This window comes from Physella acuta, unplaced genomic scaffold (genome assembly GCF_028476545.2).
Source record: "Physella acuta isolate Inbredline_101_S28 unplaced genomic scaffold, ASM2847654v3 ptg000072l, whole genome shotgun sequence".
Lineage (NCBI taxonomy): Eukaryota > Metazoa > Mollusca > Gastropoda > Physidae > Physella > Physella acuta.
Window position 1 is genome coordinate 429,196 of NW_026731592.1, and position 14,591 is coordinate 443,786.

At 34.6% G+C, this 14,591-nt stretch overlaps 1 protein-coding gene across 1 annotated transcript; it reads right to left on the minus strand.

Annotated features, from left to right (window-relative positions):
- Positions 1 to 3,570: 3,570 nt before the first annotated feature.
- Positions 3,571 to 14,183, minus strand: LOC131952644 (chymotrypsinogen B). The gene is made up of 8 exons (XM_059315402.1): positions 14,153 to 14,183; positions 13,516 to 13,664; positions 13,259 to 13,286; positions 12,399 to 12,606; positions 12,149 to 12,285; positions 8,246 to 8,416; positions 5,528 to 5,701; positions 3,571 to 3,983 (listed from the first exon to the last, which is right to left on the minus strand). Exons 1-8 carry the CDS (start codon positions 14,181 to 14,183, stop codon positions 3,805 to 3,807), a joined length of 1,077 nt encoding a protein of 358 aa, XP_059171385.1. The 3' UTR covers positions 3,571 to 3,804.
- Between the last annotated feature and the right edge of the window lie 408 nt (positions 14,184 to 14,591).

The window sequence follows — 14,591 nt, forward strand, 5'->3', positions numbered from 1 at the left end:
GCGAGATTCAGGGGAAGGCAACTCTATTTTACAAATGGCTGCTGTTAATATAGAAAATCTTAAAGTTAATTTCTGGTCTATAGGCCTATTCATTTCTATAGGCCTATTGATATATAATAATATATATAATTATATAATATATATATATATATATTTAGCCATTGATTTGGGTTTATTAATAAATTCATTTATCTATAATAAATTAATTAATATTTGACACAAATATATCACAATATACTTCTATTAGGCCTAAAGCCTTTAACTTATTAAATTAATAAATAATTAAAACTTAATAAAACTAAAACGGGTAATCTATCGTTTTGGGTACGTAAAATCGCCCGCGACTTGTAATGTGAACACCAGGTGACTCCTTAAATTTTAATAATTATTTCACATTTTGAGGAGGATTTATGTTTTTTAAAATACAAAAATGTTTCCTTGTTTCATTTATGCACCTGTTTTTAATTAATTGAATTAAAACTTTTCCGTAATAAATGAAGACTAGCGATGTTTCCAACAGATGCAACCATGCTCATTTACTATAGCAGCCATCTTGTTTAAGTTTTGTTTTTATAAGCTTTTAGCGCCAGATTCAGGGGGAAGCCACTCTATTTTACAAATGGCTGCTGTTTATATAGCAAATCTTGCTCTCAGACACTGCTGTTTAAAGTTAATTTCTGGCCTATATCGATATATTTAGCCATTGATTTAGGTGGTAATCTATCGTTTTGGGTACGTAAAATCGCCCGCGATTTGTAATGTGAAAAACAGGTGACTCCTTAAATTTTAATAATTATTTCACGTTTTGAGGAGGATTTATGTTTTAAAAAATTCAAAAATGTTTCCTTGATTCATTTATGTACCTGTTTTTAAACAATTGTATTAAAACTTTTCCATAATAAATGAAGACTAGCGATGTTTCCAACAGATGCAACCATGCTCATTTACTATAGCAGCCATCTTGTCTAAGTTTTATTTTTATAAGCTTTTAGCGCCAGATTCAGGGGGAAGCCACTCTATTTTACAAATGGCTGCTGTTTATATAGCAAATCTTGCTCTCAGACACTGCTGTTTAAAGTTAATTTCTGGCCTATATCGATATATTTAGCCATTGATTTAGGTTTATTATTCATTTATCTATAATATTTGACACAAAAGTATGACAATACACTTCTATTAAAGCCTTGACAATGAGGTAACGTTTTCGTACATAAATAGCCGCGGGCGATTTTACGTACCCAAAACGATAGATTACCATTTAGGTTTATTATTCATTTGTCTATAATATTTGACACAAACATATGACAATATACTTCTATTAAAGCCTTGACAATGAGGTAACGTTTTCGTACATTAATAGCCGCGGGCGATTTTACGTACCCAAAACGATAGATTACCCTAAAAAAAAGGCCTAAAACGATAGTTACTTAGATCTAGATCTAGATATCTACTATCTAGTAATAGTTACTGAACTGGATCATGTGTACTGTTAGTTAATTAATAGTTAGTGTGTGTTGTGTTTAGATAGGCTACTTTTACTATAGTCTCTAGTTAGGCCAACTAGATCTTCTAGATCTATTTACTAGATCTAGATCTAGTATTTAGATCTAGATCTAGAATCTAGTATCTAGATCTACTCTAGATTAGTCTCAGACAACACCAAACCATCTTCTACCTACCGGAAACATAATGTATGAAAAGAAAATGAAACTTACCAGATTTTTCCAAATAAATAGGCTCTAGATAGATCTAAATATAGATCTAGATTTCTAAAGGTCATTTTCAATTTTTACTTTCTTGTATAGATCTACAGAGTATAGAGAAAGTATTGAAATCGTGCAATAAAAAATTTGAGATTTTTGCAAATCTCGACGTTTTAAACCTCCCTGAGTCGGAAAAACATAGTTTTGCAATCTTGTCCGTTTGTCTGTGTGTGTGTGTCTATGTGTGTCTGTGAACACGATAACTTGAGTACCGTTACAGCTCGGTTGATGAAATTTCATATACAAGTATTATATCAAATTTGAGGATCCGTATCAACTTTTCAGCGATTTCCGATAACCGGAAGCGGAATTTTTTCTACTTTCAATTTTTCAAAAGCCTATAACTTGAGTACTATTTCAGATAGATAAATGAAATTTCGCAAGTAAAAGATCAAATTATCTGCCTTCTATCAAATTTTGAGTAATTTCCGTTGACCGGAAGTAGTAATTTAGGCTATTTCCGATTTCTCAAAAAATGCATGTGAAATTATAAAGTACTAATAATATTCCGCAATACTATACACAATTTATGTTGCGTTCACTTGCTGTGCAATTCTTTTTTCTACGAGTTGCTACACCATTTTTAAAATTTTAAGTGATTAAAAATGGATTTAAAATATTGTCTATAACCCGAGTTGTCATCCCCCGTAGTGTTATATAAGAATATTCGAGAAAGTTTAGGGGAGATCACTCCCGTTTTTTTTTCAAAATAAAACAAGGCTACAAACCCTTATTTACAACTAGCGTCCCCGTCCCCGCGCGTTGCCGCGGGAATAGAAAAAAGTATGACGAAATATATAAGAAAGGTTTCAGCAATTCGTTTCCAATCCTATATTCTTAGACACGTGACCTTGTTTTCTAAAACTGAGTTATTTAAATGTAAACAATGCCTGCGCTTGAATCATAAATATAGGGATACGGGTTTACCTACGCTAGAGCATTAAAAACTTTGAGTGTACGTTAATCACTCACCGAAATAAGGAGGTAGAACACACTTCGATGACTGCTCTTGTGTCAGGGACGTAGAGGGGCGCTTTCGGGAGTTCACCTGATTACACTATCTTACTGACCAAATCTCCCACAACCAACGGTATCTTGCTGACCAAATCTTCCACAACCAACTGTATCTTACTGACCAAATCTCCCACAACCAACGGTATCTTACTGACCAAACTCCCACAACCAACTGTATCTTGCTGACCAAATCTCCCACAACCAACTGTATCTTACTGACCAAATCTCCCACAACCAACTGTATCTTACTGACCAAATCTTTCCACAACCAACTGTATCTGAATGACCAAATCTCCCACAACCAATTGTATCTTACTGACCAAATCTCCCACAACCAACTGTATCTTACTGACCAAATCTCCCACAACCAACTGTATCTTACTGACCAAATCTCCCACAACCAACTGTATCTTACTGACCAAATCTCCCACAACCAACTGTATCTTACTGACCAAATCTCCCACAACCAACTGTATCTTACTGACCAAATCTCCCACAACCAACTGTATCTTACTGACTAAATCTCCCACAAACAACTGTATCTTACTGACCAAATCTCCCACAACCAACTGTATCTTACTGACCAAATCTCCCACAACCAACTGTATCTTACTGACCAAATCTCCCACAACCAACTGTATCTTACTGACCAAATCTCCCACAACCAACTGTATCTTACTGACCAAATCTCCCACAACCAACTGTATCTTACTGACCAAACCACTTACAGCAATATTAAAGTTTAAAGTTTCCATAGCAACATAATTAATAAAAAAAAAACAACTCTAGAGTGTGAAATCAATATTATTAGGCTTTATTTATTATTTAAGAGTCCAATTTTAGGTTTACGAAAAAAATGTAACATACATATTAATTGAACTTGTTTCGTTTTTACACAGAGTCTTTTTAGATACAAAATACCCGCCAGTTAAATTTTTATTAAAGAGTGTTTTTAAATATACATATTTTTTAAAGAATTCGTATAAAAAGAAATAGGAAAACTTTGTATTTTCAAAACTGCCAAAATTTACATGATCTTTTGGAATGTTGGACTGGATGGCAGGAATTTCTCACCGTCATTCTCGCTGTTGTTCATGATGTTAAAATAAATCCAGTCCAAGTAAGCCTGTACTTTGGTAAAGTAACTCACCACAAATTTACATTCCCCGAATCCATACGACGTCACACCAAACACTTGGTAAACACCTATAGAAATAAAATAGGAAAATCTAGTTTTTTTTTTCTGGTCTACAACCTGACAAAGTATCACGGGGAGTAGTCGAGGGTATTTTTTTATCGATATATAGATTAATATATAAGGCTTTGGTCATTCGCAATCCGCTTTCATTTTACGGACGATCAACTTTTTTTCCGTGTTTTATTTGCCCGACGCGACAGCCTGCCAATGTGGAAGCGCACACGGCCATAAACAAATGTGGAACACTCTTTTATATATATATATATATATATATATATATATATATATATATATATATATATATATATATATATATATATATATATATATATATATATATATACTTGCAATCCCGTCCCGCGCGTTGCCGCGGTCTCAGAATAAACAAAAATTCAAAGAAACACGCGGTGATAAAATTCAATGTACATTTTTATTGAAACTTATAAATTCTTTATTTAAAAAGAAAATCTGATAAATTTCAATGTACATTTGTATTGGGCCACATTTATTATTACTAACTAACGCACCCGTCCCCGCGTGTTGCCGCGGGAATAGAAGAAAGTCTTATGAAATATATGAAAAGGGTTTCAGCAATGCGTTACCAATCCTGTGTACTAAGACGCGTGACCTTGTTTTCTAAAACTAAGTTATTTAAACGTAAACAATGCCTGCACTTGGATCATAAATATCGGGACACGAGTTTAACTACACTACTGCACTCTTTAAAATGAACGTTTGCGCCATAGCGCTCACGGGAAACCTCGGGGCGCAAAATAGCACCCTGTTGGGACGCCACCCCTGCGAAATGTTAAACATTCTTTTTGCAGAAACCCTCCCAGGAATGATCTCATGAACTCCCAAAAGTTTCATAGCGATATGACTAAATGTGTAGTAATGCATATAGGAGACACACACACACACACACACACACACACACACACACACACACACACACACACACACACACACACACACACACACACTTTCACGTTATATATATATATATATATATATATATATATATATATATATATATATATATATATACATATGTGTTTTATATATATATATATATATATATATATATATATATATATATATATATATATATATATATATATATATATATATATATATATATATATATATATATATATACATGTGTGTGTGTGTGCAAAATTATATATATGTGTGTTTGTGTAATATAAAATAATAATATATATATATATATATATATATATATATATATATATATATATATATAGTTGCATGACAAATTATTTCAGGACAAATGATCTCAGGCAAAATACACCAGACAAAATATCTCACAGACAAATGATCTTAGGGCGAATGATATAATGGACACATGATTTCAGACAAAATATCTCAGGATAATGATCTCAGGACAAATGATCTCAGGACAAATGACATCAGGACAAATTATCTTGAGGACAAATGATCAAGAACAAATGATCTCACGGACAAAGTATATCAGTACAATATATATATGGATAAATGATATCATTGTCAAATTATCTCCGTCTTAACTCACCATTGACGTTGGCAACTAAAGGCCCGCCACTGTCGCCCCGACATGTGTTGTTGTTTAATGTTGGCGCACATAACATCAAGTCAGGGTTGTAATTTTTGTCTTTTTTATTAAATGTGCAGTAGCCGTATGTGTCTTTGAGTGTAACCAGTGTTTCTTGCAAGGTGTCCGGTGAAACTATATCAATTAAGAACAAGAGATCAAACTGAATTCAGCTTTTTAATTCCCCAGAATTAATCTACATTATACAATGGTATGATTTTAAAACATAATTAAACAATTAAACACTAGACTTCCAGTGACAGATGAATCTACCCCTGTTCGACTATCAGTCTTTGAAGTAGACATTTTGTTTTGTAAACACACATAACGTAAAAGACAAGTTTAGCAGGATAAGTCGATGAAAGAATGTTTCATTTTGTAGCAGTAGAATATCGAAATCCTGAGTCACATAGATTTATTCAATTTGATTTGTTCACTGGAGGTTCTTTTTAGATGTAACTAGACTACCCGTTATTCTCGAATAACCGTCGTGTGTTTTTGAGGGTCATCCGTAATCGACGTTATGTTCATTTGACGAATGTTATCTTTCTCCTTCCTTTCTTACTGTCACACACCTCCACAATAAGTAGTCAAACCCCACATTAAAAAAGACGTCAGACCTTAGGCAACATGTTTTTGTCTTTTAAAAACACCTCTTTCGGCGGAGCATGTGTCTGACCACACTCTCCCTTCATATGCTGAGAAAACAGAAACAGGTAAACTATTTCACCTGCCCCGTGTCCCGCCAAGTCCCGATATGCAACTTTAGCATTCATATTTAAAAGAAATTCACATCGATATATGTCTTGAACCCGTACCGCCCGCATGGTAACTATTACAATATCAACTCAGCTATCTGGGCACGTCCGATTAGGTGTAAAATTTTATTTAGAAACTTGAGTTAGACGAATAGGCATATTATTTCAAATTAAATTATATCCAATATTAGCCCATTCCATAGCAAAACAAAGTTTTATATATATAGATCAAGATCTAGAATCTGCGGCTGGCTTAAGTCTAGTTTTTCCGTAGCTCTAGGTCTAGAATCTAGAGATAGATGAATCCCTTGTGTTACGGGTCATTGTGAGGTCAGATTAGAATAGGTTAAAATAGTCTCGAAATTAGGGGAGAGTGCGTGTGTGAGTTGAGTTTACCTTAGTGTGTAGTTACCCCCGTGTGTTATGTATTGTAATCCCGAAATTTTTTTACCGCCCCCCCCCCCCGAACGAAATGAAATTTATATAGAAAATATATACTTTTAACAGTGTCCGACCCCCCCCCCCCCGAAGAAAGTCTACCGCCCCCCACCGAAAATTTCAAGTGCCCCCCCGGAGAAAAAAGTCTGGAAGAAACACTGGACGTAACACCTTGTATTCTCGAAATAGATGATCATTGAAGCTAAAAAGCAATGATTTATATCAAATATTTAAGAACTAAAATAGTTTAATAAAGAAACTCAATTATTTATTGCGTTTTTTGTTTGTAACTAATTAGCTCTAGATCTAATTCATGTTTGGCCTATTGGCAGAACTAGAATCTCTAGAGATCTAGGCTAGATAAATTTATTTCATAGTGAAACTAGAAGAACTGCCCCGCGTATGCTAATAAAAATTGATAATATTGTTGAAACCTAATTAAAATTTCAAACAGAAAATTTAATGTTATAACGGGTTAGACTTTTTAATGGGCATCAAGATCTTCCTTGGTAGCCACCTTGCATATTGTAAAAAAAATAATTAATCACATGACGTCCCTATAAATAAAGTAATTGTTCTGAACTTTTATAATTAAAGTGGTGTTTCTACCAATGAATATATCAATAAATTAAATAGCGTCTTTAAATAAATTTGTGATTAACAGTTCGGTAAAAGAGAACATTGTTTTTCACATAAATACGTATTTTACACCTCTACACAGCTCTACACCTAGTGTAAATTCTCTCATGTAACCAAAAAGACAAAAAAAAAACACAAAAAAGAAATAAATATACAAACTTGTAAACAAACTTGAGTTTTAATAGTATATAGATAGATAGATAGATAGATAGATATGTTGAAAATGGACAAGTGTAGCAAAAAATCATAGGTGCCTTTGTTAGTGATAGTGTGTCAGGACAGAACAAAACTGTATTAAAGTATTGCATGTGAGTTAAAGCTTACACCACTAGCTTGTTGGATTGGGGGGTGGGGGGGGGGGGGGTAATTTTGGTCTGTATAAATCTGAGAGTAGTTGGGTGCAAATGAATGTTAGTGCATATATAATGAATGCAAGGAATCATGACGCAATATGTAAAATAGTGACTTTTTGTGTTGCCAAGGAGAGAAAGCTTAGTTTGTTTCATCTACGTTTTTGAGAAGCAAGAAAGTCTTGTTTAGGAGTTTGAAAGGAAAGGGAGGCTAAATCTGCGCTAGTACAATAATAGGAAAGCCTGTATGAATCTTGAAGGTCGAATGCAAGGAGAAAGTACCGTTTAATGAGGGAGACAGAATCTAAGTTAATTGGCCTATTAAGTATAAATAAAGCCAGAACTGAAGCTGAGCGTTTTGTCAAGTGATTGTTCATGTGGAAGTGCGGCTGATTGCATCTGTTTACATCAAGGATTAGCAATGACCATTGATAACGGTGCTTCAAGCGTTATGAATATACACATTCCTAACCCTAGCATTAAGTGAAACATACCGTCTGGTTTTGTCATGCCCCAGCCAGAGATTGTAAACTTTTGATCAGGTTTCAGTTTAGTGTCAGCATCAGGCAGACAGGCCGGCTGGACGTAGTTACCGAACTGGATCCCACGGCCATTCACCGGCTTGATTTTCATCAAGGCGATGTCATTTCTGATCGTAAATTTACCTAAGTGAAAATGGAATGGACATCAATGAGTTGACCAAAACGGGTTATATCATTATTGTTGACATGTTTTAGCTTTTGCCATTTAAACAGCCGTAAAAAAATAAAAAATAAAAGTTGAGTCTATATTTCTATTTATTTTCATCAAGCCTAAATTATAACTGAAGTTTTACTCTCGTAAGACGAAAATCTTGGTAACTATGAAAAAGTAACCCCTTCGTAGGATTTCCACCATTCATAAAGTATTATATGTTAAGTCCAATAAAGAATGAATTCATAACTTCAACCATATTTTGGGATACTGAGCTAAAAATTTTAAGTGCAGATCTACAAACTAATTTATTTTGAATTTTCAAGTTGTGGGTCCATTAAAAACACTGAATTTAATCCCCGAAATTCCAACGGTCGTCGAAATATTTTTTTTTACTTTGTTTTGGTGTTGGGAAAAAACATTGCATAAACTGCAATGTGGTAGATAAAACACGGATATTTTAAATAATGCCTTTTATTTATTTCATACACTGAACGTACTGTTTACTAAATATTATTTGTAAGCGCTATGTTGCAGAATTTCGTTTTAAACAGTATGATAAGCTGTGGGTAAAAAGGATTACTATTACGGTTCAGCAAAACAAAACCAAGGCGTCCTCCGGCGTCCCTACATGGTGGTATTTCGTGTCCTGAGCCTTCCCGTGAGCGCTATGGCGCCTACGTTTGATTTAAACAGTGCGATAGACTATGGATTAGAAGGTTTACTATAGTCCTTCACTAAATCGAACCCAGGGCGTCCTCCGGCTCCCCAATAATGCTATTTGGCGGCGCGGGTCTTCATTTAGCGCTGTGGCGCCTGTGTTCGTTTAATTGAGTGCAATAGACTATGGCTACGTTGGAGTATTGTAGTCGTTACTAAGTTGAATCAGGATGTTCCACCCGCGTCCCGGTAAGGTGCAATTTTGGCACCCGGGCTAGACTGTGAGCACTATGTGCTTATATTTGCATTTAAGTTTGTGTTTACGTTCTGCATTATTGTTTGAGTTTAGGTTTCCGTTTTTATTTGTGTTTGTGATTTTGCTTGTGTTTACGTTTGCGTTTGTCTATTCGTTTGGTTTGTTTTTCTGTTTGGGCTATGCTTGCGTTTGTATTTGTGTTTGTGCTTTGTATTTGTTTGATTGTTGTTTGGGTTATTTCGAAAAGTAATAAATTTCCCCAACCCGAGGAAAGCAGGGTATATGCTGATTACTAAACACTAAAGTCATGGTCCATTTACAGATAGGTTTTTCACGGAGGCCAGTGCAGGGCCTGGCCGGGACGACTAGTCTATATATATATATATATATATATATATATATATATATATATATATATATATATATATATATATATATATATATACTTGCAATCCCGTCCCGCGCGTTGCCGCGGTCTCAGAATAAACAAAAATTCAAAGGAACAAGGCAAAGTGACCGGATGCTGTTTCGACGCAGGCGCTTCAAATTCGGCTGGTGCTGGCCCCGGGACAATAGAACACGGGGGCGAACGCCGATCGGCAAAACTAACCGCAACTGACCAGCGCCTTTATTATAAACATAAAATAAACCGGGAGTGATCTCCCCTAAACGTTCTCGAATATTCTTATATAACTTGGAAAGTAGACATGATTTTTAATTACTTAAACTTTAAAAAATAGAATAGAATCTCATAGAAAAAAGAATTGCGCACCAAGCGAACGCCAAAACAAAATGTGCATAATAGTGCGCAATATTATTAGTACTTTATAAATTTACATGCGTTTTTTTAAGAAATCGGAAATAGCGTAAATTAGTACTTCCGGTCAACGGAAATTACTCAAAATGTGACAGAAGGTAGAGAATTAGATCATTTACTTACATGTGAAATTTCATTGATCTATCTGAAATAGTACTCAAGTTATATACTTTTGAAAAATTCAAAGTAGAAAAAGTACCACTTCCGGTTATCGGAAATCGCTCAAAAGTTGATGCTGATCTACGATTTTGATAAAATACGTATATATGAAATTTCATCAACCTAGCTGTAACGGTACTCATGTTATCGTGTTTACACACACAGAGACATACACATAGACAGACACACAGACATAAGGACAAGATTGCAAAATTATGTTTTACGTATCAAAGAGGTGCAAAACGTCGAGATTTGTAAAAATCTCGATTTTTTTTGCACGATTACAAGACTTTCTCTATACTTCGTATATACGAGAAAGTAAAAAAAAAATCCCACGTAGGAACTCCATCATAACTCATGAGGTCGTAGAAATACCCGCGAGGGTAAAAAAACGATGTTATCTACGGAAAAACTTCGGAAGACCTTTAGACGTGACCAATCCGAATTCCCTACATAAACATTCTTAATTTAGTGAAAAACGATGACTATTTTCAAAACAACTTTTACGTTACTTTGTGTAAGCCCTGCTAGGGGGGGGGATACCTTAAAATCTATTCTACCCTTCCCTAGGCTTATCTAACTAACTACTGTCCGGTCAGTGCAAGCCCGGCTAAACCCAGGCTGGTTAATAACCTAACCTTAGTCTAAATAAAATACTAAAATAAGACAAAAGCTTTAACAAATAATATAAAATTTATTTAGCAAAATATGGAACCAAAAGTTATAAAAAAAGAATAGATAACAACTGACACAAAACAGAACCAAACGAAACAAACTTTTTACATCAAACAAAACACCCAATTTCGGACTTCGTCCTAGAAAAAGGAAAACAAGACAAATCAATTTAAAATGTAAAAAAAAAGTTATACACAAGGCAGTAAGCTGACACAATTGTCAGCCTAAACAAGAGGCTCTCATAAATGAAAGTAAAATCTACAATAATCCATGACTAAACCCAGGCCATCGTGCTACACGTGGTCTGGATAAAAGAAACATTGAAACTTCTCAAAGTCGAAGTGACTAAATAGATCTAGTATATAGTCACTTTGTATACAAAATAAGCAAACAAAAATATGGAAAACATAATAAAACACTATAAAAATAACCCTACGTTACCATACACCACATAAACGTGACACAGAAACTCTTCAACACACAGGCCTCGACATTCCAGCAGAATGTCCCTCCATGTCGACACACCACATTCACGAACAAAGAAACCAATACTACGAACAAAGAAACCAATGCTACGCACAAGAAAATAGTCCCTAATACAATAATAAGTAACATTCAGGACATAAAGCAAAGTGGAGCAACAATCCAAAACAAAGTTTGCATAAATAATAACATTAAAATATAAACAAGACACAATAACCAGGCTACAAACCATTGTAAAATCGAAATCATATCAGCGCCATAATAGCGGACTACTTAACTAAAAACCACAACAATCCTAAAAGGAACACAAAAAGCGACATTCGCCTTCTTAGTTACAAATAATTATAATAACAGATAAACACACTCCAGCCGCTCACATTTGTATATCTGGCTCATTTTTTTAAAGACCTGAGTAAATGATTTGGTCTTATGGGAAAGCTGTCGGCCAGACAGGAGACGAGGGCTAAAAAGTGACCATATGTGAACTTCGCCTAAAATGAGCTTTATAATTACCGTTCGAGTGATAAGTTTGCGAATTTTTTGCACTCCACATAACACCTAATAACCAATTAAGTAATTAATCATTCAAATTTTCATTGAAAACGTAAGCGAAGCTAGGTAGTATGCCCAGCAACAGATATAAGTATACATTACTTGTGTTTGTTTCTGGTATATGCAAGAACTTTTCGTGCAGGATAATCTTTTCCACTGTTAACCGTTGTTCTTCCTCCTCATAATCATATCCAAGATAGTTATCTCCAACATAAATAAAAAACTCGATCGCACCATCACTGAAATTGGAAAACATGTAGAAATAAAATCTGAGACAATGTCCATTTTACTGCCAAAATAAAACGACTAGCATACAGGTATCGACCAAAGAAAAGTTTGGTCATCAACTTACATATCACAGTGACCGGCAGTAAGTACCCAGTATTCATTTAAAATAGTCCCTCCACAGAAACGAATTGTTGATTCATCTTCCATTTTTGCATACAGGTTCGCCTGCCAGGGATTCGATCCGTATGCAGCGTCGTGACCTCCTAAAATTTTTGTAGATTTTTGTCGAGAGTCCGGAAACAACGGCCGGGTACCACAAGAATAAGGCACATCTGAAATGTTGGTAAATGTATTTTAACACAAGTTTGGTATTGTAAGACACATCTAAAATGTTGATAAATGTACTTTAACAAAAGTTTGGTATTGTAAGACACATCTAAAATGTTGGTCCATGTATTTTAACAAAAGTTTGGTATTGTAAGACACATCTAAAATGTTGGTCCATGTATTTTAACAAAAGTTTGGTATTGTAAGACACATCTGAAATGTTGGTACAGGTATCTTAACCTCGGGAGTTACACATTTTATACAAGAGAGGGGATATATATATATATATATATATATATATATATATATATATATATATATATATATATATATATATATATATATATATATATATATATATATATGGATTGTGATGATAAGGCTGCATTCAAATACGGGATGTACAATGTAAAAGAGACGTTAAAGTTTTTTTTTGTTTTTTTTTTTTGTTATTACAAGTTCAGTACATTGACCATTCTGTCATCCATTTGTTGATGGTTGTTGCACGGAATCCTTGCCGTGACCAGTCGTAGAGAACTTCTCACAACCTCAAAGACCCAATGGTAGAAAGTACCAGACAACATCCCAGCGGAATATATAATGCACTGTACGCTACGTTCAAGGACCGTTAAAACCATTCAGCTTTTTAAAACTTACCTTTTGTCGGTTCGGTGCAAATTTTTCTCTGCAAGGAAATAAAAGTTTTAAAAAATACAATTTTACAATTTTAAGAGTCAGTTTAACAGTCGATAGCTGTAGACTAATCTAGAAATAGTTCAGAAACAATTTCAAAGGAAATCTAACGTATCTAAGACTGAAGGTAAAGCGGTGGTACGAAAGACTATACGATTATCTGGATAAACAGACACTATACTTTACCTGATCATCTAGAAGTAAAAACCGATTGACCTCACCTGGTAGGGACTCCCAGCCGCACGTGACGTCAGCAATAAGAGCACCAAAACCAGAAGTCCAGTTGATGTCCACAGCTTCAGTCTCATGCTGACTCCAAAGTTGTCTGTTGGTGACTCCAAAAATGCCTGCCTTTCTATGCTGTCTTTAACTGTGTGAAAAGACAATACATCGTGTAGGTCAAATTAAAGTTTGCAGTATTACATAAGATAATAGAACAATCTTTTTCTTAGCTAGGGCGGCCGCTATGGGGAAAGGGCATATAGGTTTTTAAAAATCATTTTACCATCAGAGTTTGTAGTTTGATATTTGAACTACCAACTCAGATCCTACTAGAAATGTTGGGACGGTGGTGATTCCTTGATGGTTGTCGCACATTTCTTATTGTTTAACGATAGTTTTGTTCTTTTATTTATTTCTTGTTTATTTTTATAGTTGTTGCCCATATATATATATATATATATATATATATATATATATATATATATATATATATATATATATATATATATGTGTGTGTGTGTGTGTGTGTGTGTGTTTCACATTTATATAGTTGTTGCCTATGTTTTTATTATTTCTAATTGAATGTGCTGCTGGTGCCGCTACTAGTCTCTGTATAGCGAAGTATAACTATCCAACAGGCAGCAAAAGGAAAGGTTGTAACAGTCATTGTGTCCAATGGTCCATTAGTGATACGGTCAGTGTGTTCATTAGCGATAAGGTCAGTGTGTCCAATGGTCCATTAGTGATACGTCAGTGTGTCCAATGGTCCATTAGTGATACGGTCGGTGTGTCCAATGGTCCATTAGTGATACGGTCGGTGTGTCCAATGGTCCATTAGTGATACGGTCGGTTTGTCCAATGGTCCACACCACTAAGTCAAACTTATTTAACTTTAGTTTTTTACTCGACCCGTAAGCTTATAGCACATGCTAAAACGAAACATTTTTTACACTACGCAAAACTAAAGAGTTCCCACTAGGCAAAACTAGACACGATGAAACATGAAAAACTAGAACATTAACAGATTAGACGCAACTTGTTATTTTCACACATTAGAAAACTCGACACTTTTTTT

Coding starts and splice junctions, on each gene's coding strand:
- LOC131952644 (XM_059315402.1), bottom strand. CDS start 14,183: ATGACTGTTACAACCTTTCCTTTTGCTGCCT. Junction 13,665..14,152: donor AACCTTTCCTTTTGCTGCCT/GTTGGATAGTTA, acceptor CTTTTCACACAG/TTAAAGACAGCATAGAAAGG. Junction 3,984..5,527: donor TTTAGTTGCCAACGTCAATG/GTGAGTTAAGAC, acceptor TTATTTCTATAG/GTGTTTACCAAGTGTTTGGT.